The sequence below is a fragment of the Ursus americanus genome, chromosome 20, assembly GCF_024610735.1.
Source record: "Ursus americanus isolate L20-20 chromosome 20, mUrsAme1.1.p, whole genome shotgun sequence".
NCBI lineage: Eukaryota > Metazoa > Chordata > Mammalia > Carnivora > Ursidae > Ursus > Ursus americanus.
Window position 1 is genome coordinate 49,440,617 of NC_142146.1, and position 27,409 is coordinate 49,468,025.

At 39.0% G+C, this 27,409-nt stretch overlaps 1 protein-coding gene across 7 annotated transcripts in view; it reads right to left on the bottom strand.

Annotated features, from left to right (window-relative positions):
- PLCH1 (phospholipase C eta 1) overlaps positions 1-27,409 on the bottom strand; it is a 206,501-nt gene that overhangs the window by 52,538 nt on the left and 126,554 nt on the right. For all 7 annotated transcript variants that reach the window (XM_045812139.2, XM_045812148.2, XM_087870300.1 and 4 more), the window contains exons 5-8: positions 21,764-21,893; positions 19,979-20,149; positions 6,977-7,070; positions 4,206-4,409 (exon numbers count right to left, since the gene is read on the bottom strand). In XM_045812139.2, coding sequence (XP_045668095.2) covers positions 4,206-4,409; positions 6,977-7,070; positions 19,979-20,149; positions 21,764-21,893 — 599 coding nt within the window. The remainder of the gene's footprint in view (positions 1-4,205; positions 4,410-6,976; positions 7,071-19,978; positions 20,150-21,763; positions 21,894-27,409) is intronic.

A 27,409-nucleotide genomic window follows, 5' to 3' on the forward strand; every position in this document is an offset into this window, starting at 1 on the left:
TTCTAGAAAAGGAGAGCCAAGTAGCTTCTTTCTATTACTTTGGTGACTGGCAGTTAGGAAGAAAGAAGGGAGACACAAGAGAAGGCCCATGTTCAATATCACCTACTGCACACAATTTCTAAAAGCTCTCATTTTAAAATTGAAAGATTAAAAGTCATCTGTACCTTAAAAAAATTATTTGTACCTTGCTATAAATTGTCTTAATCAGATGACTTTCCTTCTTAATACCCCAAAGCTGGAAGATTAGATGTTCTGATTCAGTATAAGGAGCTGATCATGGGAACATGGTTAGGCTTGGGTAGGACACTGATTTTGGAGAGCAAAACCAAAAAAGAGAAGACTGGGTACCTGAAGGACCTGAAAAGCAAAAGAAATACCGCACAGGACATGGCAGTTAACAAAACTGCAAAACGGTCTAGAGTTAACGATCATGTCACGGAGTCATTACAAGTCATTTTCCATACTTGGTCTCCAAGGACGTGTCACCATTTAAAATGACAGGCAACCACCACTGTGAATCCAATGAGGGTATGTGCCCAGGGAACCTCTTTGCGTGTCACACATGTAAACTTCTTCAGTGCTGAATGAACAAGGGGTTGAATAACGGCTGAGAGCAGAATGTCATCTCGAGACCTTCTAAAAGGTTTTTCTTTATGTTAATATTTTATAAGCATCTTCATTACTCAATTGCTTAAGCTACTCAATTGTCAGTCACTCATGTCAGCAGGTGTTCTCTGCACCAACTGCAAAAATGCCATGTTTTAAAGCATAAATTTCCAGAACACTAAATTTGTAGTGGTTCTAATTGTTTTGTATGTAGACACTTTTTAATGCCTGTCCAGTTTTGAAATGTTAATTGACCCTTAGAACATGCCAGAAACTATCTGACAAAGACCTATCCAGTTACATGTCTTATCACCCTACTGCTTTATTCATTTCTACCACCCCAAGAACCTTTTCCACTGCTAACCCCCAGCACATCCCCACCAAAAAGTGATTCCCCTTTGCTCCATGGAATCGCCATTCCATCACAAACTCCCTTTTATCATCAGACTCTTCTTGGAGTTCTCCTTCAACCTCCTTACCTTGATTAACAATCCGCTTGCCTTGGAGGACACTACCTTTCTCCACTGATGATTTTTTGTATAAATCACAGACCAGGAGGCATGCTCTAGGCCTTTATTGCTACTTTTAAATAATTGTTCTCCTATATTGATTAAAAAAAAAAATCTCCCGACTTTTGAACCTCATTTTATCCAACTCTACCTTTCTGGCATCTTCCAAGCCTTTCCTATAGTATTCTTTTTACACTTAAGTATCTGGCTTACAGTTTTTAATTTCCAACTTTTTTTTTTTAAGATTTTATTTATTTATTTGACAGAGAGAGACAGCCAGCAAGAGAGGGAACACAAGCAGGGGGAGTGGGAGAGGAAGAAGCAGGCTCCCAGCGGAGGAGCCCGATGTGGGGCTCAATCCCAGGACTCTGGGATCACGCCCTGAGCCGAAGGCAGATGCTTAATGACGAAGCCACCCAGACACCCCCTTAATCTCCACCTTTTAATCTTTGAAACTTTTAACAATGAATCTACCTGTCAACATCCTTTGTGAGTTAAAAAGTCCATGTGGGCGATTTACTCAATGTCTTAGTTTTCACCTTCCAATGCTAACAATCTCATCTCCACTCTTCATTCAAGCTCACCCATGACACACCCTGGATACAGTCATCATCTGTAACTACATCCAAAATCCCACTCTGTCATAACAATTCTCTGTTCTTATTTTTTGTATGTGTGATGACAACTTTCTCCATCTTTCTGTCTCTTGGAGTCTTACCTCATTCTGTAGCCCCTTATTCACTTCTTTTCCTTTCTAAGACTCATGGACCTACTGACTAATTACTTTGAAGAGCTCTCACCAACACCTGGATGATATTTTTATACGACCTAGAAATTTAGAGGCTTGGATCAATTCTATAATCTATCTTTACTGCTCCTATATCTAATCTCCTCAGAATGGGATGGGAGGAGTCTAAGCATGCAGATTTTGTGTAACAAAAGGATGGTTTTAAGACTGTTTTTGATATTCACTAGAACTTCCCCAGTTTATCTTGTCAACTCCTTTCCCATTGCTTGTTGACCTTAAGCCCCCAAGCCAACTTCCACCCACTTTACACTTAGCGGATGATGATGATGCTCTCTTACCAGAGAAAGGAGAGGCTATCGGGCTTGAACCCTTTCAAAATCTCGGCCCCCATATCCCATCTAAAAACGGAACCTGTGTTCTCATTTCCTCTTCTTCCAAGTCTCAAAACCTCCTCAAACTGTATCACCTAGTTTTCTTTGAATGCAGAAAAGTGCCAAGTGACTAACCCACAGCAGCTACCCCCAACTTCCCACTAGCATGTATGTCACCAAAACTATCTATCAAAAGACACCATAACCTTCCAGCTGTCATATGCAACCAGATTGGATAATTAGTATTTGCCTTAATTTACTTTTCTGTTGCAGGGGACATTTTTGACCATTTCATCCCTTAGGTCCCAGTGACCATTTTTTGTTAGTCCTCGTTGGTTCCTCTTTGCTCTTCCTACATCTAACTGCTGGATCGCTTAAGTCCTCAGGCCTCATTCTCTTGTCCACTCCTCTCTGTGGGTGATCTTGTACACTTTCAAGACTTTAACTATCACATACAAAAGTCAGAACTATGCAATCTTTATCTTGCCTGGATCTTTCCATTTTGTTCCGATATTATTATCCAACTGGCTGACAAAAATGTCCACGTGAACGTTACAAAGTGACGATAAACTCAACTGATGGAAAACTGAACTCATGAATGCTGTTTTTTCCAGATTCCCCACAGTATGTGGTAGCACCATTCACTCATTACAGCTCTCACCCTCATTCCCTACATTCTTTACTTCTTGCAGCAGGTCCTGTTGAGCTGACTTCTTTAATATCGATGAAATCATCTCTCCTCCTCACTTAGTCCAAGTTTTTATAACTCTTCCTTTGAATCATGGTTAATAGCCTTCCCACCATTCTCTTTGCTCTATCTAGCTTCACCCTTGTTTCCCTACACAAACACATATTCTAAAAAAAATTGTCCTCCTACATGGTGACCCAAGTGATCTTTCTAAACTACAAGTCTGGTCATATCACTATATGTGTAAGACCCTTCATTGGACCCTTGTTACCAAAGGCTAGAAGTAGAATTCCTCAAACCCTTTAACCCTTTATGACTGACCCAAGTTTACCTTCCCAGCCTACCTATTTCTTTTCTTTAATAATAATTTTTTATTATGTTATGTTAGTCACCATACAGTACATCCTTAGTTTTTGATGTAGTGTTCCATGATTCACTATTTGCGTATAACACCCAGTGCTCCATGCGATACGTGCCCTCCTTAATACCCATCACCGGCCTATCCCACTCCCCCCACCGCCGAAGCCCTCAGTTTGTTTCCCAGAGTCCATAGTCTCTCGTGGTTCGATCCCCCTTCTGTTTACCTCTCCTTCATTCTTCCTTTCCTTCTTCTACCGATCTCCTTGCTATTTCTTATGTTCCATAAATGAGTGAAACCATATGATAATTGTCTCTCTCTGCTTGACTTATTTCAGTTAGCATAATCTCCTCCAGTCCCGTCCACCAACCTACCTATTTCTCATTGAATTTTATCTCACACCTTACTCTTCATACGACCACTTCTTCACCATGTATATGATTGGCCTGGTGGAACTCTCACACAGCACTACTGTTTTTAATGGCCACCCATTCTGCTAGACTGTCAGCTCCTGAAGACAGAAACCTGTATCTATGTCCTCACAATCAAGATCCCACTAGAAATTTAACAAATGTTATTCATTGAGAGATCATGAGGTATCTTGAAAGCAAAGAGTTGTCCTGAACTACTTTTGCCATTGTTGAATCAAAAATATCTTTCCAGGAAAACTTTCATTTTCATCACAATTTTTCAGCAACTGCAGGTGTGCTTCCTAACTTCTGGTTCATCTCTCTTGCCCTCCCGACTGGACATTAAGGAGGAGCCAGAGAGCACGGCAAGTTAAGAATGACTCTACAATGAGCAGAAAAATGGTTCTGGTTCACGTGAGTGCATATTTCAGGGCTCCACTGTTTATACTAGACTTGACTGACTGACTCAAGGACACGTTCACCAACACGCAGCGGAGCTCAGGCAAAGCACGAACCTTCTACGCAGCGGCATCCCTCCTGTAGCACCCGGGCGTACATGTCCACTTTGGACTGAGAAAGGAGCTGGTCCCCGGTCAGGTACGTGTTGTGAGAGGAGGCGATGTAGTAGTTGCACAGGGGCTGATCCATGTCCTGGTACACTTCATGGTGCAGGGGGTTAAATATGTCACAAGCAGGACTACGCATGAAGTTCGTGAACCCTGTGGAAGAAAGAGAGAGTGAAGCACTATAGCTTTCAAGGCATATGTACTTAATCGACCCCACCAGGGACAACAGAGATCAAAGCACGGTCACAGCGCTTAGCTTATTTACACTCAGGACAGCTACTGGGAGGAGTGTACTAAGGCAACGAGATTTGCTTCAGGTCAAATAGTGTCAAAACTGAAATATGACTGGGGAATAGCAGTTTAAACATAACGTACAGAAAAATAAGTTGACCTTTCAAGAATTTTGATTGATTGAGTCCTTGGGAAAGGGCTTACTGCAAAGCCATTCAGTAACTACTGAACTCGAGCCATGATTATGTAGCACGATCTAATGGGGGGCTGGTGCAGTGTTAAAGCCATAGTGACACAAAGTGCTAAGCTGATCAACCAGCAATCTGGTAAGTTTTTAATTTAAAAAACAGTATTGTTAGTGCCATAGTTGAGGTAGCTGGTCAAAAGTTAGGCACAGCCTAAATTCAGAGTGTGACTATTTGACCATGACATTGGTTTGGGAAGATGCTGCTAACAGCTGGGAACTTGTTATGACTTTAAAATAGTGCTTAAAGATGATGCAGAAATACAGAGAACAAACTGACAGTTGCCAGAGGGGGAGGTGTGGGGAGATGGGTAAAATGGGTGCAGAGGAGACGGAGGTACAGGCTTCCATTTCTGGAATGAACAAGTCACAGGAATACAAGGCTCAGCATAAGAAATATACTCCATGATATTGTAATAGTGACAGAACAAGACAGACAGAGACTATACTTGTAGTGAGTACAGCCTAATATACAAACTTCTCAAATCACTGGTTTCGGGTGTAAGGTGTACACCCGAAACTAATTTAACATTGTGCATCAGCTATACTCAAATAAACAAACACATATTATGTAGAAAACCCTATCAATTTTCTACAGTTCTTCAAAACATAATACCTGGGGAGAAGAGGCATTCACTAATATATGAATAAATACAGGACTGATCCACAAGTACCTAAGTGGAATTATCAGGGTAAATTGTTTCAAGTCCTCAAGAATTACGTGGGTAAACCTGTGTCTGTAAATATCCTCTAAGACTCTGAAGAATTTCTTCATGCCTATCCTATGTCCATATGTAGAAATCATGTTTAATTCCATTTTCAGGGGCCCCACCGAGGAAAACATTCATTTCTTAGTAAAGAAAAGGCGCAAATTAGTTTATCTTCTCTAGTTGTTTTAAAAATGGTTCTTAATGATATAAGTCTTAAATTATTCCTCTCTTCTAATTTTCCTCCACCCCAGGAAGTAAACTGGTGGTATCAAAACCCTCTTGTCCACACTGAGCCTGAAAGCAGGGTGGAACAGAAGACCAACAATCTAAAATAGTAAGATAAAGCATGGCTTTGGACGCTCTTGAGGGCAATGGGGTGCCCCAGTGGTCTTTCATTAAGATTGTTGGTTCTGCCTGGGACTTGATCTCCTATTGGGTAGCAGCCTGCGGTTTATTTTCCCACATATTTTAAAAACATATAACTTATACATACAGGTAGCTATATTCACATTTATGTGTAAGATCCTAGAGGCTAGACTCTGAGTATATAACTGTGGGCAAATTACTTAATTTCTTTGAGAGCCTCACTTTGCTCAACTATGTAATGAAATGAAACAAAATTTGTAGTTCCAACAACCTCTCCATTGCCACCAACTAGGTAAAACAAGTTCATTGTCAATATTTTTAAAGAAACGTGTACTTTCACATCGCTAGTGTCATAGATTAGTTATTTTAGGCCAAATTTCTTTTTTATTTTATTTTTTTTAAGATTTTATTTACTTGTTTGACAGAGAGAGACAGCGAGAGAGGGAACACAAGCAAAGGGAATGTGAGAGGGAGAAGCAGGCTTCCCGCCAAGAAGGGAGCCTGATGTGGGTCTTGATCCCAGGACCCTGGGATCATGATCTGAGCCGAAGGCAGACGCTTAACAGCTGAGCCACCCAGGTGACCCCAAATTTCCTTTTTTTAAATTACCATGTTGGAGTTTTCCCAAAATTAGCCATTTGAGAAAAGTCCAAATATTTCTTGACATCTATCATACATATGGTGGGATAGAGTTGACTTGCTTGGAGTGGAAAATGCATATCATCATTACAAAAGTAAGAGAAATAGCAATATCATGGCACCTGTTTTGTAGGAAAATATGCTATATTGTGAGTTTTATTTGAATTATCTGTAATGCATAAATATCTCCTGATTTCTTTTTCTAAAAATTTTGCTAGAATTTAACTTAGCAAACTGAATTGAGAAATGAGAAATTAAGAATATTAGTTATACTAAGGGAGATAAACCATAAGAAACTCTTAACTACAGGAAACAAACTGAGGGTTGCTGGAGGGGAGGTAGGTGAGGGGATGGGGTAACTGGGTGATGGACATTAAGGAGGACATACGACATAATGAGCACTGGGTGTTATATGCAACTGATGAATCACTAAATTTCACCCCTAAAACTAATAATATACTATATGTGAACTTACATGAATTTAAATAAATCTTGAAAGGAAGAAAAAAAAAGAATATTGGTTATTTTACCTTCTATGCCAAGAACATTTTTCGCCTTATTTTCTTCTGAAACTTCAAATTTTCTTACGATGTCAAGACAATAGTCTGTTGTCACATTATTCATCTGAACGAAATAGAACATTAGTTGAACACCTGCAATTTCATGAAATATTTTCCTCTATGCTAAAAGGGCACACTTTTTAATCATTCCTGATACAGTGCAAAGGGATTAAATGAGCAGTGTTTGAGATCACTAGTCACAGCAACTTTATCTTTGGAAAATGATCATCTCAATCTTCCCATGATATCTTGCAGATTTAATCAGTGAACACAACCCTTCAAGTACTAGACAAATGTACTCCATGAAGCAAAATTAATAAAGTTAAACCAATAATCAATGCAAATCCACTGCCAAAATCTACTTATTATAAGCTAGTAGCGATCTGCAAATTAATGTTTTCTACATAAACACTAAAAATTGCCAATCATAAATACAGATAGAAAGATAATGATTCCCTATCAAAACAGAATGCTCTAGGTAAATCCATACGTGTGTGTAGATCGATAGATCTTCCTCCTGAATCACAAGAGCAAACCGCCATGATGATTCAAGATCACAAAGGTGAGCAAGAGAAAATAAAACCAAAAAGCTTGGTGAAGTGGGGCGCCTGGGTGGCGCAGTCCTTAAGCGTCTGCCTCTGGCTCAGGGCGTGATCCCGGCGTTCTGGGATCGAGCCCCACATCAGGCTCCTCCGCTGGGAGCCTGCTTCTTCCTCTCCCACTCCCCCTGCTTGTGTTCCCTCCCTCTCTCACTGGCTGTCTCTCTCTGTCAAATGAATAAATAATCTTTAAAAAAAAATTTTTTTTTTAAAAAAGCTTGGTGAAGCAGCTAGCATAACAAAGAGTTCTGGAGCTAGAGGGCTTGTGTTCAAATCAGCCAGCTTACAGCCCTTAACAGTGGCATCTTGAATGAGTCACTTACCTTCTCTGCAGCTATCCTACAAGGGAGTTGTGAGAATTAAATGAGTGACTATCAACATGTGACATCAAAAAGGCAATGATGCTATTAAGAGTCGTTCTCAAGGTTGCTGCATGAACGTTACATACTTAGTGTCACTGGCAAAAGCAAACTCTTCAGGAATAATTTCTTTAATTAAAGAGTAACATGCAGGATGGGATATTTTGATCAAAATTCCATTGAGCCCCACAGTCTAACAGTGACATTTAAAAATACTAATGAATAGTGATAGAGGAAGCTAATCCTACGAGCCAGTATTTCATATTTCAATGCTATTTTTCAAATATTCTATTATCTCTTAGGTTCAATGCTAATGTTTTAGTGAAACCTAATTTTTCTAAACTGTCTATTTAATAGCACTTAAACCTTTTCCAGGGAAACAAAAGCTCTGTGATGCAGCTATTTTTTGCCTGCGTGGAAGAACATAGAATGCTTTTTTCTACCCAGACTAGCTGTGCAATGGCTGATGCATCCGTTGAGTCAATTTTACAATCCTTACTACGTTCAGAGGCTTCTATTGCCAGACAACATCAGAAAATACCATAAAATAAATGAAACCATGCTACCTATAAGAACTCTATTGCCCTACTCAGGCTTTGAGCAAGTCATTAATTTGTCCGCTATATACTAGACAGACTTCACATGTGAAATCTAAAAAACAAATAATTTCTCACAAAATAAAAAGAGCTAAATTGATAACAAAAAAAAAAAAAATTCATGTGCCATGGGAAGCCTGCGTTTACACTGCAATTATTTGGTTTATAAGGCTATTTGTTCAGAGACGTAGGGGCCTTGTCCTGGACTCAGTCTACCAGGAGCCCATGAGATCTAAAAAACAAACAACGAATACTGTCATCCTGGGACAGAGCTAATTGGAGATGAGCAGAGAACATGTTACTAGTTCAAGAGACAAAGCAGAATGTGTTAACAAATAGCATCCTATTTGGGAAGCAATTCAGTAAATTGGTGAAAATATCAGCAGACATTCTAGGAAGCTCACAATTTTCTGGGCACCACATTAAAATAAAGGTGAGGGGCACCTGGCTGGCTCAGTCGGTAGAGCATCTGACTCCTGATCTCAGGGTCATGAATTCAAGCCCCACGCTGGGCATGGAGACTACTTTAAAAAAAAAAAAGGAAAAAGAAAAAAAAGGGAAGTAATCCATTTTCTATCAAAATTCAAGTATTAAGGATTAACTCGGTGAAATGCAGTAAAATCTCATAATAATGAGAAAGGAAATGAACAACTCATTCAGCTTCCATGCTTCCCCCATCCCCTGGTCTAATTTTAATCTCCCAATAGCAAAATCCTACATTTTACACAACTGAATTTTTCAGACCTAACTTAAAAAGTTATTGTGAGACTTTACTGTGTGAATGAAGGTTCAACATAGGTTAATGCCCTTTATGGTTCTTTTACCCTTTGTTTTGTGACATAGCTAATAAGGGGAAATACAAAACAACTTCTCTCTACTCTACTCCTATTTCTCATGGAGCTCATTTGAAAGTTTTGTTTGCTATCAATTTCTGAGCCACATGCTGTTTCCAACATGGAGGGCTATTCTTTCTATAACAGACAACCAATGCTAAGAGAGCTTTCAAAAACCTGAAGATAATAATGATTCTTTACCTTTATATAATGCAGTCAGTGCTGTGCAGTTCATAAAGAGCCTTTACGCACAAAATCTTAAATAATTCTTACAACAGTCTTGTAAACTTGGGATTTTAATCCCCATTTTAAAATATGAAAATTTATGCTAGGAAAGGTTCACTATGTCAAAGTCACAAAACCAATAGAAAGCAGGACCAAGGATCGGATTTCAACCTTCTGGCTTCAAATCCAAAGTCTTTTCTATTGTCTGGGAGTTTTTCTTTATTTGTACTGAAAAATTGAAATGCATACTTTCAAAACCGATTGTTTTTTCAATATAGCTGAAATTCCAAAATCTTAACTTCTTAACTTTTGAGATGTTTTAGGCTCTCAAGTTAGTTATTATAGTTTGACTTCGTTGATTATTCCAGGCTAGACTCCATTCTCTTTTCCTTGTTTGCTATAATACTTAATCTCATCCAAAAAAGACTATGTGGCCCTCATATTAAAGGTCAAAGGATTGACTTCAGTGGACTAGTTGTAGAAATCAAAGTCATAGATTTCTATATAACATACTACTATTCTGATATTAACTTTTTATCCCCAGACTTCTTGTAAGGTATCTGGCAAAGCTTTGACAGTGAGGGAGAATTTCAAAACAAAGTCAGAAGTAAATAATTATATTTCTTATAGCTATGACTCCCACAGCACACCAAACACAAAAATCATAATATAATTCGCAGAGAATTTTAATATTGCTAAACTCTTTTCAATTTGTTTTTATCAAAGTAATATATTCATAATTAAATAAGTCAAAACTAAGATGCTTATGATTGAAAGCAGAATTCCCCCTACTTTTTTTTTTTAAGATTTTATTTATTTATTTGACACAGGGTGAGACAGCCAGCAAGAGAGGGAACACAAGCAGGGGGAGTGGGAGAGGAAGAAGCCGGCCCCCAGAGGAGGAGCCCAATGCGGGGCTTGATCCCAGGACCCCGGGATCACGCCCTGAGCCGAAGGCAGACGCTTAATGACTGAGCCACCCAGGCACCCCAGAATTCCCCCTTCTATACTGAGAACCAAAAAAAAATAATGTCAACATTTCTAGATATTTCCATTGGAAGGAGTCTTTATATTCCTAATTATGTTAATGATGCTATTTTCTGTTTTTATATACTTTAGGCATTATCTCTTGACTTTTTTATCGTGTTAGATAAAGATTTAGCTTCTTTGGGCCCGCAAACTTTCTCCCTCTACCCCGCCACCCAAGATAGCTATATCTTAATTTTTATTAAATTACTATTTAATGTTGAGTTATTCTGATTACACAAATTTTGGACACTGAGTCTATTATATAATGATTGTGTTTCTTATAGAATTTTTTTTCCAATCTGTTAATTTCTGCAATTCCAACCCATTTGGTAAATTTCTAGTATTCCCCTCATAAATTCTTCCTAGTGACTCTAATGTCCTCTCAGTTACCAAAGGCAATAAACCACCCATGAACTCCAATTTTTTTATCTCCTATAAAGGTCCTTCTTCTTCCAGGCTGGTGGGATTCCAGCACTTTATTCAGCTTTTGTTCTGATTTCATCCCTCCATGCTCCTCAGAGAACACTCGGAAAGTAAATTATTTCTTGCATGTGTGTTTTACTCTGCACACACATTCGGTTGACAGATTAGCCAAGTAGAAAATTCTAGGTCAATAGCCATTGTTCCTATGGTTTTGGTTTCCAGAGTTGCTATTGAGAAGTCTGATGCCATCCTGATTCCAATCCTTTGACAGGACCTGTTTTTGCTTGTTAATTGGATCAGTGTTTTTTCTCTCTCTCTTTATGTAAACTTTTAGGGTTTCACTTTATCCTTGGCATTGTGAAATTTCATTATGATTTGTCTCTGTGTGGATCTTTTTGTTTTTCGTTTTTGTTTTTGTTTTGAGAGAGAGTATGCAAGTGAGAGGGGTGGGGGCAGGGGGCAGAGGGCAAGAGGCAAAGTGGGGCAGAGGCGGAGAGAGAGAGAATCTTAGCAGTCTCCCCACTGAGCATGGAGCCTACCCCGGGCTCGAGATCATGACCTGTGCCAAAATCAAGAGTCAGATGCTCAACCCACAAAGCCATCCCCTCTGTGGATATTTTTATATTCACTGCACTTGGCACTCAGTGGCCCTGCCAATCTAGACAGTTCTAACTTTCCATGCTAATCACTTTTTTGTATTATTTATTTTATAATTTCCTCCCTTACATTTTTTCTTATTTTTTTCTGTAACTCAGATTATTCAGAGAGTGGACCTTCTGGATTGAGCCACTAATTTCCTTATCTTTTCTTTCTATTTTCCATTTCTTTGTGTTTGTTCTATTGTATGGGCAATTTTCTCACTATCTTCCAAGCCATTTATTGAATTTAGTTCTCTGCTCTTTTCTTCCTCTGAGCCGTCTTTTCCCAGAGCATATTGCTCTGGCTTTCGTGGCTGCACTCTGATATTAATGGCTGTTTTTAAAATGTTCTTTACCCTGTATTACCTCTATTTCCTCCAAGTTTCTTGATGCTATGTGTTTACCTTGGTCTCTGTATTTCATAGCAGAGGATTTCCTCAAACATGTGTTAGCCTTGCATTTTTAAAACCCATTTTTAAAATTATTCAAAAATGTTATTTAAAACGAAGTCAGTAATAAATTAGTTGAAAGCTCTGTAATTCCTGAGCAGAGCTGGTTGACGGGTGGGCTTCACTGCAGAATTTCCTGGCTGTACTCTTTCATTAGATGTCTGATATAAATATCTTCGGGTTTGGGGTTTTTTTTTCCCCCTGGGTTGCCATATTAGTTTCCTAGGCCTGCTGTTAACAAGTTACCACAAACTTAGACATTTATTCTCTCACAGTTCTAGAGACCAGAAGTCCAAACTCCAGGTGTTGGCGGACTCCATTCCCCCTGGAGACGCTGAGGGAGAATCTGCTCTACGCCTCGCTCCTTGAATCCACGGGCTGCTGGCAAACCTTGGCATTCCTGGGCTTGGGGCTTCGTAAGTACAGTCTCTGCCTCCACGGCTGCTTTTTTTTTTTTAATTTTATTTATTTATTTGACAGAGAGACAGCCAGCGAGAGAGGGAACACAAGCAGGGGGAGTGGGAGGGAAAGAAGCAGGCTCCCAGTGGAGCAGGGAGCCCGATGTGGGGCTCGATCCCAGGACCCTAGGATCACGCCCTGAGCCAAAGCAGACCCTTAATGACTGAGCCACCCAGGCACCCCTCCATGGCCTTCTTCTGTGTGTCTAGGTTTTCTTTTCTGTCACTTACAAGAGCACTCATCATTGGATGTATGGTCCACCCTAAATTTAGAATGACCTCATCTCAACATCCTTAGCTTAATTACATCTACAAAGACCCTTTTTCCAAATAAGGTCACACTCACAGGTATTGAGAGTTAGGACTTGGGACATATCTTCTGGGCCCACTATCCAACCCACTATGGCTTGTAATATTCTCCTATTTACTACCTGTAATTTCCCCTATATAAACATGGGAGCAGAGTATTAGGAGAGGGTTATGGTTCTCCCACTTCAATACACAAGATGTTCACTTTGTCCTTGAACTCATTACCTATTCCTCTGAAACAAGCCACCCAAAACTTAGAAGCTTAAAACAAAAACCACTTTTTTTTTTTTAAATCACATTTGTGCAGGATGGCAAGTGGGAGTGGGTTTGGCTGGACAGTTATTTTGCTGTTCTCACCTAGGGGTTATTTAAGTGACTACAGGTACCCAGTCCCCTGACTACAGTACAGTGGTCTAAGATGGCCTCACTCCCATTCCTGTGGTTGGTGCTGGCTGTTGGTCCTGGGCCTCTTTCTCTGAGGAGTCTTTTATCCTCAAAAACACTAGCCCAGTTTCCTCATGTGGTAGTCGCAGAGTCCCGCCACAGGACAAGAGTGGAAAAATCAAGGCTCCCAGAGGTTCCTTGTTCATCATTTCTGCCACAATCTATTAGTCAAACCAAATTCCGAAGCCAGCCCAGATTCAAGGGGCAGGAAAATAGAGTCCACTCTTTGGCGGGAAGAGAAGGAAAGTCACATTAACAAGGGCACCCACACAGGAATGGGGGCATTCCTGCAGCCATCTTCACAGACCATCTACCACAATCCCCACGTGTCTAGTACTCGGGGTGCCTGAGAGGCCTCAGGCTAGACCCTTCTGAGCCATCCTTCTCCAGTTCTGACTTTCACTGTTATGTCAGGTTGGAGGAGGGATAGTTGCCCTGCTGCAAGAGGTAGGAGAGAGGATCCAGAAGCCCACTGCCAACCAATGCTCGTGTTTGTCACCCCTCCTCATCTCCTATTTTCAAGAGCATCATGTGACTTCCATTCTCAAGCTTTTCTGGGGTTCTCCTGGGTGAATGAAGTTGCTCTGTGGGCTTGAATTTCACTGCTCTGGGGTCTCTTTTAGACAGACAAATTTGATCCTTTAGATCAGACAACTTGTTCCTGTCTCCTCACCTGTACACTTTGTCCTTGCAGTTTTACACAGAAGCAAAAAGTCTTTCCTGTATCTTGGGGTAATTTCAGAAGGGACTGGAGGAACATCTCTAAATGAATGGTCCTTCAGTTTTCAACTGAATAAGAAACAATTTACCTCCCCAAACTAGCTACCTCTAACTCATCCTAAAATTCAACCACAAATTTCAAAGCATTTGAATGTATGACTATTTCACAGAAAAAGTCATTTGGGAACTATATTCAAGGCAGCAAAAATATTACAAGACATAATTACTCTGAAAACTCTCTCAATTGCTTTAACTGTGAATAATTAAGTAAATGAAACAGAAACTCAGGAAGGACTCTTAAAGGAATGCTTTTATGATGAGGAAAATGCTTTAAAAAAAAAAAAAGATAAAGGCACACTGGCACCAAAAGGGGTAGTTATAAACGAAGAAGTGTTATCATTATTTCTCATGGAGAGAGAAGGTTAGAATGACCATGACTCTCACCAAATCATTCTGGATTCAGTAAAGGATAATGAACGGAGATGGCATAAGGGACACTGGTAATTGGATCAGGATAATCAAGGGACTATTTTAGCAGAAAGAATAAAGACACAAAAGGGGTAACTGTTAGAAGCACCAGAGTGAGATAATGTATAGATCTATGTCAGATAAACACAGTAATAATAAGAAGAGGGCCCTCTTGCATGAGATCAGTAAAGCTCTGAAAATTCCCCTGGAATTAACCATCCATACGCATATTTCGGATGAAAGTGCTGCATAAAGAGAAATCGGCTTTTGATTTATCCACGGAGGTGTGGCCTTTGCACTCAGTAAACAGCTAGGTGGTTTTTCAGGCGGCAAGGATGCTTCAGTCGTCCTGCCTTCACTTCCTCTCTCCTCGACCCACAAAAAACAAAAGGATAGGAAGAAAGTAGAGGCTTGTTAAGAAAGGCTGTCAGGGGCACGAGGGAATGAAATCCAATTATCGCTCCTGAACCAAAACTCTGAAAAGCATTGAACACAAAACACATTCCACCCCAGTGTCAGCAAATGGATAGTAAATCTGGAGGAGACGTAGATTGCGTTTTGGCAAACACAGGGGGAACAAATGAAACCAAACACCTCAACCCGACCTGGTACTTTGGAATCACAGACTTGTGGATGTCGGTGATCTTTATTTGTGGTTGCAAGGAAGCCATGAAAGAGAAAGGTCAGCCAGCTGGTTTCTTCCTAACTGGCACTTCTTCATGGATATAAAAGACAGAATTTCCCCTCGCACATCCATGTTTCAAAAATGAAAGACCTAATCAAACAGCAGTTGGACCTGTCAAAGGTATTGATTCAGGTTTCAGAGAGCTTCAATGAAATAAAAATCTGACCCGTGGGCCAATATTTGATTTCACATAATCTTTGACAACATATGTGACCAGCAATGATGTTTTATTTCACAACTGCGGTAAATCTGTAAAAGTTGAATACGCTGGTGTCTACACCAATCTTATGCCATCAGAAACAAACGAATTACTGCCATATGAATCGTCAAATGGCCTCCAATTTGTTCCATTCTGAAAATCCTGTTTTAAAACTCAAAATCCCACGAAACTCTTAACTAAGACTCTCTTGCGACACATTTAGATGGTGCCCAATTTTTCTCTGTCTTAAAGAATGCTGAAATGGACAGCTTTACATCCTTTTTTTTAATGTAGACAATTATTTCCCTAGAATGGACTATAAAAGTTAAACAAATCAGTCGAAGTTTTATAAATTATATAAACTTTGATAATTAAACTGCCCTAAAGAAAGATATCATTCCACAACTTCACTGGAAACATAAGAAACGGACATGATGTGTGATAGTATTTTTTTTTTACCTTTACTGATTTGGTGGGTAAAAAAACGGTCTTTTCATTTTATTTCATATATTTGAATTTCTAATGAAAGGTGAACTTTTCAATAGGCTTATTGACTTCTTATGGCATTTTTTATGTTTCCAATGTTTTGCCCATGTTTCTATTGGGTATTCATTTTTTTTTCTCAGTAGTCTATGATAGCACTTTCCATAGTAAGGAATTTCACTGTTTCTCTCTTTATATGTTACAAATATTTTCCTAGTTTGTGTTAGACATTCATTTTATGGTGCTTGATAAATTGGACCACACAGAAACTTAAAAGATTCGAGACATTAATATTTTCCTTATGGCTTATGTGTCTCGATTTATGATAATTTTTGTAAAATTTCTTTCAGTTTATGCCCATATGTAGCTTCAAGCTAATTTAGAAAATTAAACTGGATACAGGTAATCGTCTGCCAGGGGCAGATGTCATAGAACACTGGCTTCTGTTTTCCCTAACAAAAATTTACTGGTTGAATATCAATATAACCAAAAAGAGAGAAACACATGCCCCTTAGCAAGTGACATTCACTACTGCTATTCAAATGGACTGGGTTAATTCCACTTGGCCAAATGAATTTGAAGTCAGTAGTTTCAAATATTGTAATTTTAATTTGTCACATTGCTGTGCTTCTGAGTATCTATGTCAAACGGACTTCACATTCATCATTACAATCAATGTTCGATTTGACACTGTGAGATAAGAAAGGTAGATATCAGCTCCCTTTTATAGATTAGGAAACGAAGGCTCAGAAACAATAATGAATGACCTGCCCAAGATTCTCCAGCCAATAGAGCCTGTAGGGTATGGAATGTAGGTCTTCTGGGCTCCAGGTCTAATACTCTTTCTACTGTATTAGAGCAGTACTCCAGCTGAGAGTGGAAAAGTAGTTACAAAAGCAGAAAACAGAGGACAAGAGATGTGTGTATTAGGGCATATTTTCTGGGGGGGGGGGGGAATTCTTCTATTACTCCATCCCCATGTTCCACCTGTGCTACAGCTAACTTTATGTAGAATCTCTGCCTTTGCCAAATTAGCAAACTAATGAAAATAACTTTTGATAGAAAAGTTGATGAATGAAAATTGATTTTGATAGAAACATTTTGCTATCACTTAATCCTTAAGAAAGCAACACCAGATTATTCCTAAAATGTATGTGATTGTGGAATGGGATAGAGTAAATCATTACCAAATCTAGTGTATCTTTTTCTGACACCAACCAAGTTTTCGATTCTCCAACACTCACTGGATGTTGCCATCAGTGCAATTTACTTCTGACACTAACTATATGGAGTTAGCATTAGACCCCACAGGTTAAGTGTTCAACCCCATAGACTGCTCCACCTCAGATCTAACCGCAAATGAAGTGTTCAGGCTAACCCCATTCTGCTTGACCCACTACAAATTTGGGGGTTCTGTCAAAGAAAAAATAGAACAGGGGGAACCTGGGTGGTTCAGTCAGTGAGGGTCTGACCCTTCGTTTCGGCTCAGGTCATGATCTCCTGGGTCCTGAGATCCAGCCCAACTGGCAGGCTCCTCACTCAGCAGGGAGTTTGCTTGAGATTCTCCCTCTGCCCCTCCCCCCACTTTGCACATGTGTGTATGTGTGCGTTCCCCCCCATATCTCTCTTTATAAAAGCTTTAAAAAAGAAAAAAACAGACCTAGATAGTATTTAAAGCAATAAAGACATATTTTAATCAGTAGCTATTACAATGGAGGAAAAGAGAACTCAGTATATAGTACTGGTTCAGTTCCAAATACAGGGTGAACGAGGGGGATTTATACCCAAGGAGCAGGGTAGTGGTCAGCAGAGGAAACATCGGGGGTAAGAGGGGATTCTGGCTAAACCTACCTAACAGGGTTCTTGCTGAAGGAAAAAAGTGATCAGATCCCCTAGAAGATGGTGAAAGATAAGGAATTGTATCAGATATCAAGGTGATCACGTATCAAAGATGTGGGTTTTGGTTAAAGAGCCTTAGCAGGATTCTTGCTACAGCTGGACTCTTGAGGACAAGGTCCAACGACAGGGCCTAGTCAAAAAAGGACTCAAAAGAGACTGCCTAGAGTTTAGTCAAGGAGAAAGCCACTGTCGGTTCCCATAATTCACTAGACTGATTCACAGAATTCAGAAAAGTACTTTATTTACTAGGACTGGTTTACTATAAAGTATACAACTCACGAACAGCCAAATGAAGAAATGTATAGGGCAAGTATGTGGGAAGGTATTCAGAGCTTCCACCCTCTCAGGGTACACCCCTTCCCCTTTCCAGCACGTCCGTGCGGCTTCACCAACACAGAAGCTCTCCAAAGCTCATGGTATGGGGCTTTGGGAGAGGTCCCATCATGTAGGCATGATTGATTAAATCGTTCCTGCCATTCGTGACATCTTTAAAACCTAGAGGAAATTACGCTACGTGAAATGACAAAGAAAGACAAATGCGATAGGATCTCACTGATAAAGTAGAATCTAAAAAAGTCAAAATCATAGGGGTGCCTGGGTGGCTCAGTCAGTTAAGCGTCTGCCTTCAGGTCAGGTCATGATCTCAGGGCCCTGGGATTGAGCACCTCATCAGGCTCTCTGCTCAGCAGGGAGCCTGCTTCTCCCCCAGCCTGCCACTTCCCCTGCTTGTGCTCTCTCTCTAGCTCTCTCTAATAAATAAATAAAAACTTAAAAAATAAAAAAATAAAATAAAAATTAAAAAGTCAAAATCACGAAAGCAGAGTAGAGTGTTGGTTGCCATGGACTTGGGGGGAAGGGGACGATGTTGGTCAAAGAGTGCAAAGGTTAGTTATGCAGGATGAATAAACTCTGGAGATCTAATGTACAGCATAGTGACCATAGTTAATAATACTAGATTATATATTTGAAATTTGCTAAAAGAGTCGATCATAACTATGTGAGGTGATGGACGTTAGTTAGCTTGATTGTAGTAATCATTTTACAATGTATACATTATATCAAAACCTCACATTGTACACCTTAAACATATACAATTTTAGTCAAATATAATTCAATAAAGCTTAAAAAACAAAAAAATTCATTTATTCTACATAAGTGAGAAACAGAATTTAAGACAACATAAAAAAAGTAAGTATGAGAAGACTAGCCTTGTGGACCACAATTCAGACTACATAGTACTAAAATTAAAAAGTTCTTATTTTATGGGACACCTGGGTGGCTCAGCCGATTAAGTGTCTGCCTTTGGCTCAGGTCATGATCTCGGAGTCCTAGGATCGAGCCCCTCATCGGGCTCCCTGCTCTCCCTCTCCCTCTGCTCCTTCCTCTGCTCTCTCTCTCACTCTCTCTCTCTCTCTCACTCTCTCTCTCAAATCAATAAATAAAATCTTTTTTCTTTAAAAAGTTCTTATTTTAAAGATATTTAGGGGTTCTCTTTGCTAATCAGGATTTAATTTACTTAATCTTCTGATATAATCCAATGTCAATTTCCTATCAGAATTATCAATGAATTACTACTACATTGTTAGTTAAGAATTATGTCATAGTTGGGGCGCCTGGGTGGCACAGCAGTTAAGCGTCTGCCTTCAGCTCAGGGCATGATCCCGGCATTATGGGATCGAGCCCCACATCAGGCTCTTCTGCTATGAGCCTGCTTCTTCCTTTCCCACTCGCCCTGCTTGTGTTCCCTCTCTCTCTGGCTGTCTCTATCTCTGTCGAACAAATAAATAAAATCTTAAAAAAAAAAAAGAATTATGTCATAGTTAACAAACACCTACCTATATTATTAGTATAAAGAAAACATAGCAATTATATCTAAAATGAAACACATGAGTTAACATCCATTACTTTATAGAAAAATGTGCATATCCATATTCAATGTATTGAAGTTAAAAAAATTATGTGAGTGCTCAATTTACCACTCCCTTATAAAAGCTGCTAGAAACATGTTATAAATAAAATCATAAGATTTTTTTGTGGAATTGTGATATTTGCCCCTCTATCCTAAAAATAAAGTGTACCTAGATCCAAGACCAGAAGAAACCTGCATATTCATTAGTATTTTTAAGTAAACATTCAATTCAACAGTCTAATGATACCTTTTGCTCCACCTTCAAAAACTGAGCCAGCTCTTCCACAGTTAGGTGATCTTTCTTGTCACTGTAGCTCAAGAGCAACAAATACAGGTCCCGTCTCAGGGACATCATTTTATAAAAGACACAGAATTCTTCAAATGTCAGAGTTCCCTGATTCTCATCTGTATCAGCTTCCTGAAAGGCAGAGAAAACACAAGGCAGTATGAGAGCTTGAAATAGAAAATTCAGTCCTGGGAAATAATATTTACTATAAAAAGGCTAGAACACATCTCACAAATGGTAAACACATTCTTTTCAAGTACACGTGGATCAATTTAAGTTAACTATTTATTAGGCTGCAAAAAACGTTTCATGTTATAAAGAATCAACCTTTTAAAAACCAATTTCTCTGATCACAGTAAATTTATAAACCAACAAAAAAAGCTCTAAAAAAAAGTCTGAAGACAACATAATACATTTCTAAACAGGAAATGAAACACAGAAGTGAACACATGCGCTACATATTAAAATTTGTGTGATGAAGTTAAAGCAGTAATTAGAAGGAAATGAAGTTTTCAAGGTATGAGAAAGCAAGGTAGACTGAGAACAGATAATAATTCAACTCAGAAAGCTAGAAAAAATTAGGCTAAAGAAAATATAAGGAAATAAATTATAAACAAAAGCAGAAAGCAATGAAACAGAAAACAGATATATCATCAAAGGGTGAGCAATTACACCAAAAGCTGATCTTTTGAAGAAACCAATGAAAAAGAAATGTTGGACAAGACGAATCATGAACAAAAGAGAAAAAGTATTTAACGCATTATGAAAACACTAGTCTCTAACCAGCTGTAATTCAATCAAACATAATTTTAAAACATAACAGAATCTCTCTTAATTCGGCATAGGTAGCATATCGCTCTTACAGCCGTCAGGATCATTGGCACCTCCTTGGTTTCCCCCCACAGAAGTCTGGAAAATCCATCTGGACTGTTTCTAGTTGAAATTATTTGTTTCTAGTAATATTGAGCAAGAATCTTTCAACATGTATCTTCCTTCTGATTGGCTGAATCTGTCAGGAAACCCTAAAATTGTTGGGGATATGTAATGAGCAATCGATCCATTTACAAGATCTTCATTTTAAGTGAACACAGTTGTGACTGAACCAAAACTGACAGGGAATGAATGGCATCTTGAACTGCACGGTTTTGTGATATATATACTCAACTGTTATGGGGTTTTAAATATAGCTTTGAAAGTCACCGTGTTCATAAAAACTTTGCTAACCTTGGGATAATTATGAGCACACATTTTAACCAATATTTAAATCATATACAGTTCCCTTGTAGAGCTGGTCGCCTTCTGTGCTTTTACAGGTAGAAGGAGAATGGTCTAGAGAATGTCCACACTTGGGGCGCCTGCATGGCTCAGTTGGTTAAGTGTCTATCTTGGCCTCACAAGAGCTCTGTGAGGCAGGCACACGAGATGCTATCACTCCCTCGAAGGGCCTTGATCGGGTTCACTCCATTATCTAAGTGCCAGGTGAAGTGCTTATAACTACTCTCTGAAAACAGCCACAGTAAAAAAGCATTTTAGGAAGTGAAACTGTGGATATGTGTTAAATTTAGGAAGCCTTTTTTTTTTCCTTCATGAAACAAAACACCTCTCTTTCCATCAAAGGAAAATACAACAATACCGAGCAGGTAATATCAACTTTCGACAAAACAAAACAGCCTTTGAAATATCCGAGTACAACAGTAACCTCCAACGTGTGTTTTACGCAAGGCCAACCCAACTGTGAAAACGTACCTGAAACATTTGCCTGACTTTTCTTCGGGGCAGATTGACATTTAGTTTGTGCATCAGCTGGTGTATCTCTTCAATGTTCAGTAAGCCGTCACCGTTCTTATCAGCTTCCTCAAAGGTCTGCTTCACCCACGTGAAGAAAGGTCAGGAAAAACACTTTTCTCCTCAAAAACTGCTCTCTCACAGAATACTCACAACGACGTTTATCATAAATAATGGAACTTGAGAAGAAACTCCTTCGGGGAGGCCCTGCCCGCGATCCACAGGCGACTGAGCCGCCAGGAGGGACCCCAAGCAACAGGAGAATGGGCACTTGTACGTGGTTCCCCTCACTTTGAAAGGAGAGTCAAACCATGTTCTCCTGAGAGCTGCTTTACCTCATGCATTTTTATCCAGTCCATCAGGGAATATGATGTGATGAAACCCCAAATATACCACATTGAGGCCTTATCGTCTTCCTCTATGACCTTTCATTTAGTATATTTTTACCTTCACAGCACCCCACACTAGACAATGTTTTCTGTTCCCTTTTCTTGGCCCACTCCTACCTCTGGAAACTTAGACTGTGTAGTTCAATCTCCTCATTGTTCGGATGAGGATATAAAGTGAGAGGAGAAGGGAGAATTCGTTAAGGATAAATCAGGAAGAGATCCAGGATTTTGGCAACCTGGTCTAGAAGTTTTGTCTCCTATGTAGACGGTCTATCTCTAGACTATGGTCATCTTCCTATTACTAGTTTTGAAGGTTCTTGCCTAATAATATCAAACTTCTAACTCCAGGGCAAGCCTGATATGCTAGAGGTCACCCTCAAAATGCCAGTATGATATTAGGTGACTGAGGGTATGAAGCTGAGGTTAGATACAGAAGATCTACATCGTGTGAACTGAGGTTCTAAAAAGCCCTCAGGGGGAACGACTCTTGGGTTGTTTTACATAGTTAAGGAAGCAGAATAAACAGTAACCAGTGGATAAACTGAATTTTTTTTTTTAAATGATGATTCATAGCTGTTGGGGGTAAATTACAAAAGGCAGGACTCACGTGTATATTTAGAAAACCAAATTGAGGGCGCCTGGGTGGCTCAGCGGTGAAGTATCTGCCTTCGCTCAGGTCATGATCCCGGGGACCTGGGACCGAGTCCCACATCAGCCTCCCTGCTCAGCCTGCTTCTCCCCCTCCCGCTCCTCCTGCTCGTGTTCTTTCTCTCTCTGTGAAATTAATAAATAAAATCTTAAAAAAAAAAAAAAAAAGGAAACCAAACTGAGCTTCAAAATTTGAAGGGGAAAAAAGAGTAAAGAAACAGGTGGTGGAAAGAAACCAGAAAATCAAAGGAAGGGAAAGGTATAGGTTTAAAACCAACAAATGGGAGAATGGCAGTAAGGTCAGAGAAAAGGGGAAATGGATAATATTTGCTTATTAAGCAGATGACATCAAACCGATTTTCAAAGCCAAAATATTAACAGTCCTCCCAGCGGTAACACAGCGCACTTATACTTCTTATTTGATTTAAAGTATGATTGTGGGAGACTGTACCTCAGGAAGTAAAAACAACCAGAAAGTCTTATTTCTTCTAAATTTATATAGAGGTCATTTTCATACTGCAAATACCTCATTTCACATTTTGTTCTCTTTACGATATTTGAAAATAACCATCCCAGTTTTTCCTAATTCAATTTCTCCTCATACAGTTCAGGTAGGACCTCATTATACGTGACACCTGGAAGTTAACAGGTGACCCAGGATGAGGGTAAAAATAACTGAAGAATCAAAAGAGTGAAACATTGGACCAATTACTAATAAGTACTTGAATGTCATTTTTCCCGTTTTCTGGGCACACTGTGCCCATTCCTGTCTATTTCTTTTGCCTGTGGACACTGCCCTGTGCCCAACAAGGTCTTTTGCCAGAGTTCAAAGAAGAGATGAAATGAGTCCAGTAGTGATGATATTCTCATCCTTTATACTTCTTTACCAAAGCCTCTCAAAGACCTCTCCAAAGAGGCAAAGACAAGCAAACCCTAAGTATGAGTATTCTGCTGATACAAACCCTAAGGGTGGGCCTGTGTCTGTAAGGTCTTCAGTGTCAACACACAAGCTGGCCTTGACAATTGGTTTAGGGGATATGGGATTGGTAAGACATGAGAAGAGGTAGAATCAGACCAAGAAATGCACACTAGTCCTGATTCTTTGTTGACCTGGCCCTGTGACAGAGGGTCACTTATGTCACTTCTTGGGCCTTCCATTTCCTCATCTACAAGGTCAGTGAACACAACTAGATGACCTTGAAGTCCCTTCCAACTCTAAGATTCTATGAAAGGAAAAACCATTCTCTTCCAGTAACAGTACACATGGTATACGATACAATTACAGGTAACAGTATTCTGATATCTTAAAGCTATTCTTCATAATTAAGACAGGAGTGCCCAAGAAAGCTCTAAATTAATGATTCACATCACAATACAGGATAAGTTTAAGAAGAGAAACCATCATTCTGCAAAGAAAAACTGGGAGAGTCAAAACTGAATGACAAGTTATGGCCTAGAATTTTCTATCAAAAACTACAGGAAAATGTAAAGCATTGAATGGTAGTATTTACTACAGGGGTGGCCAAACTTTTTCTGGAAAAGGCCTAGTGAATATTTTAGGATTTGTAAGCCATTAGGTCTTAGTGGCAGCTATTCGATTCTGCTCCTGTGACACGAAAGTGGCTACAGGCAGCACAGAAATTGATGGGCATGGTTATGTTCCAATAGAATTGTATTTATGGGGACGCCTGGGTGGCTCAGTCGTTAGGCGTCTGCCTTCGGCTCAGGGCGTGATCCCAGCGTTCTGGGATCGAGCCCCACATCGGGCTCCTCCACTGGGAGCCTGCTTCTTCCTCTCCCACTCCCCCTGCTTGGGTTCCCTCTCTCGCTGGCTGTCTCTCTCTGTCAAATTAATAAATAAAATCTTTTTAAAAAATTGTATTTATGGACACTGAAACTTGAGTTTCATCTGATTTTCATAATTTCACAAATATTCCTCCTCTTCTGACTTTTCTCAGCCACTGAAAACCAATTCCTAGATCAGGAGCACGTACAAAAAAGGTGATAGGCCAGATGTGCCCTATCAGCTGCAGGTTGCAGGGTTCCTGGTTCATAGGGAAGGTGTGTATACCTTCGTTCACAACACCCACAAGGGACTGCCTAAAGTCTTCTAGAGGTAACAATTTCCCTTGCAGGGTCAAGAGATAAGGTGGGGAAATCATGGAGGATAACGGACTGATGGAGAAAAACGGTGAGGCTTGCAGACTGGAGCCACTGAGATTTCAGACTTTATCTGAATAGGAAAGCAAAAAATTTGTCAGTCCTTACCTCTCTTTAGCAATAAAAATAGTAGCTATTATTTATAAGTGCTTAATATGTATTTAATAACAGTGTTCTAAGCATTCTGTGTATATCAACTCATTTGCTTTTCACACAACTACATAAGGCACACACTATGATTAACATCATCATCATGGGACAGACAGACTCTGAGGCAAAAAAGTTTAAGTGACCTATCCAAAGTTACACAGTACACAGCAGATTTGGGACTGAATGCCAGGTAGTGCAATGCTAGTCAGAGTCCTTAAACACGATACTATATTGCTTATAATAGATACGAGTACCGCATCTACTGCCATGAAACAGCCATATTGCAGAAATAACTTGAATTACATGTTACACTGGATGGATTTGTTTCATACAGCCACTTAAGAGGCATTATTCTCAGTACTCATTCACAGTTGAAAGTTTCAGGACTCTCTGAAATGTAATAATAATGAACATCCCAAAGCTGTTCTCCTCAACTAATGTAATTAAATGTATGCCCAATCAAGGATGCTATTCTGTTATTAAAATATTACCTAAAACCCTATCAAATTCTGACAAATCTGTATGAGAATCGTTCCCTGGTTCAATATAACTTTCCCTATTTTTGACATGAGCTTCTTCTTTATTATTCATTAATTTCCTCTTTCCTTTTCTCTCCTCACTGACATAAGCATCTACTGTTTCTATATTTGTTGTAAAATTGTTCCCTGTGCAGTTCTAGGGTACACTTGCTTTCCAGGTAGCATATTTTCAGAACGGGAAATCCCTCTGCTGTCAACCTGGTGAATTCAAACATGAAAACTTTCTACTGCCAGTAAACATGGACAAACAAAACCAGATTCAAAGCTGGTGTAAATTCATATTAGAATATTGTAACTTTAGGATGTTAAATGTAATGCCCACGGTAGCCATAAAGAAAACAGCTATAAATTATACATAAAAGGACATGAGAAAGTAATTTAAAATTTCTCTACAAAAAAAAAAAATCAACTAAACAAAAAAAGTAATGCAGGAAACAAAAGGGAAAAAAGTATAAGGCATATAGAAAGCAAATAGCACAATGATAAAAGTAAGTCCCTCGTTATCAGTAAGTACTTTAAATGTAAATGGATTAAACTGTCCAATCAAAAGACAGAGATTGGCAGAATGGATAAAAACACAAGACCCAACTATAAGAGACTCAATTAAGATCCAAAAAACGTGGACAGATTGAGAGTGAAATGATGGAAAAATATATTCCAGGCAAATAGTTACTAAAAGAGAACAGAGGTGGCTCTAATATCAGACCAAATAAACTTTAAATCAAAAAAAGTTTTTAAAAGATAAATAGGGACATCGTATATTGATAAAAGGTTCAAGGATATAACAATTATAACAATGACACATCTGATGACAAATCAAAATATATGCAACAAAAACTAACAGAATTGAAGGGAGATGTAGACAGTTCTACATAATAGCTGGAGAATTCAATACCCCACTCGCAATATGGATAGAACAACCAGATGGAAGATAAGGAAACAGAATGTAAACAACACAATAAACCAATTACACCTAACAGACATGAACAGAACACTCTAGCATACACATTCTTCTCAAGTGCAGATGGAACATTTTCCAGGATAGATCATATTTTAGGCCATAAATTAAGCCTCCAAACTTTAAAACATAGATATCATTCAAAGTATCTTCTTTGACCACAATGGGATGAAGTTAGAAACTAATAACAAGGAAAACTAGAAAATTCACAAAATTATGGAAATTAAGCAACACACTTTTAAACAACCAATGGATCAAAGAAGAAATCATAAAGGAAATTAGAAAACACGTGAAGATGAACAAAAATGAAACACAACATACTAAACTTATACAATGAGAGCAGTGCTAAAGGGGAAATTTACAGCTATAAGTGCTTCCATTCAAACAAAAAGAAAGAGAATACACCTGAGGCTAATATAACATTGCATGTCAACTATACTTTGATTAAAAAATAAATAATATTTTAAAATAATGACTGAAAATAAAATTCAGGAAAGATCTCAAATTAACCATCAACTTTACAACTTAAAGAACTAGAAAAAAAGAAGACAAACTAAATCCAAAGCCAGCAGAAAAGGAAGAAAATGAGAAAGATTAGAGGAAAGAGCAATGAAATAAAGATAGAAAAACAACAGAGAAAAATCAATGAAACCAAAAGTAGGTTCTTTGAAAAGATCAACAACATTAACAAACCTTTAGCTAGCTGGATTAACAAAAAAAGAGAAAGGATTCAAATTACTAAAATCAAAAACAAAAGTGAGAA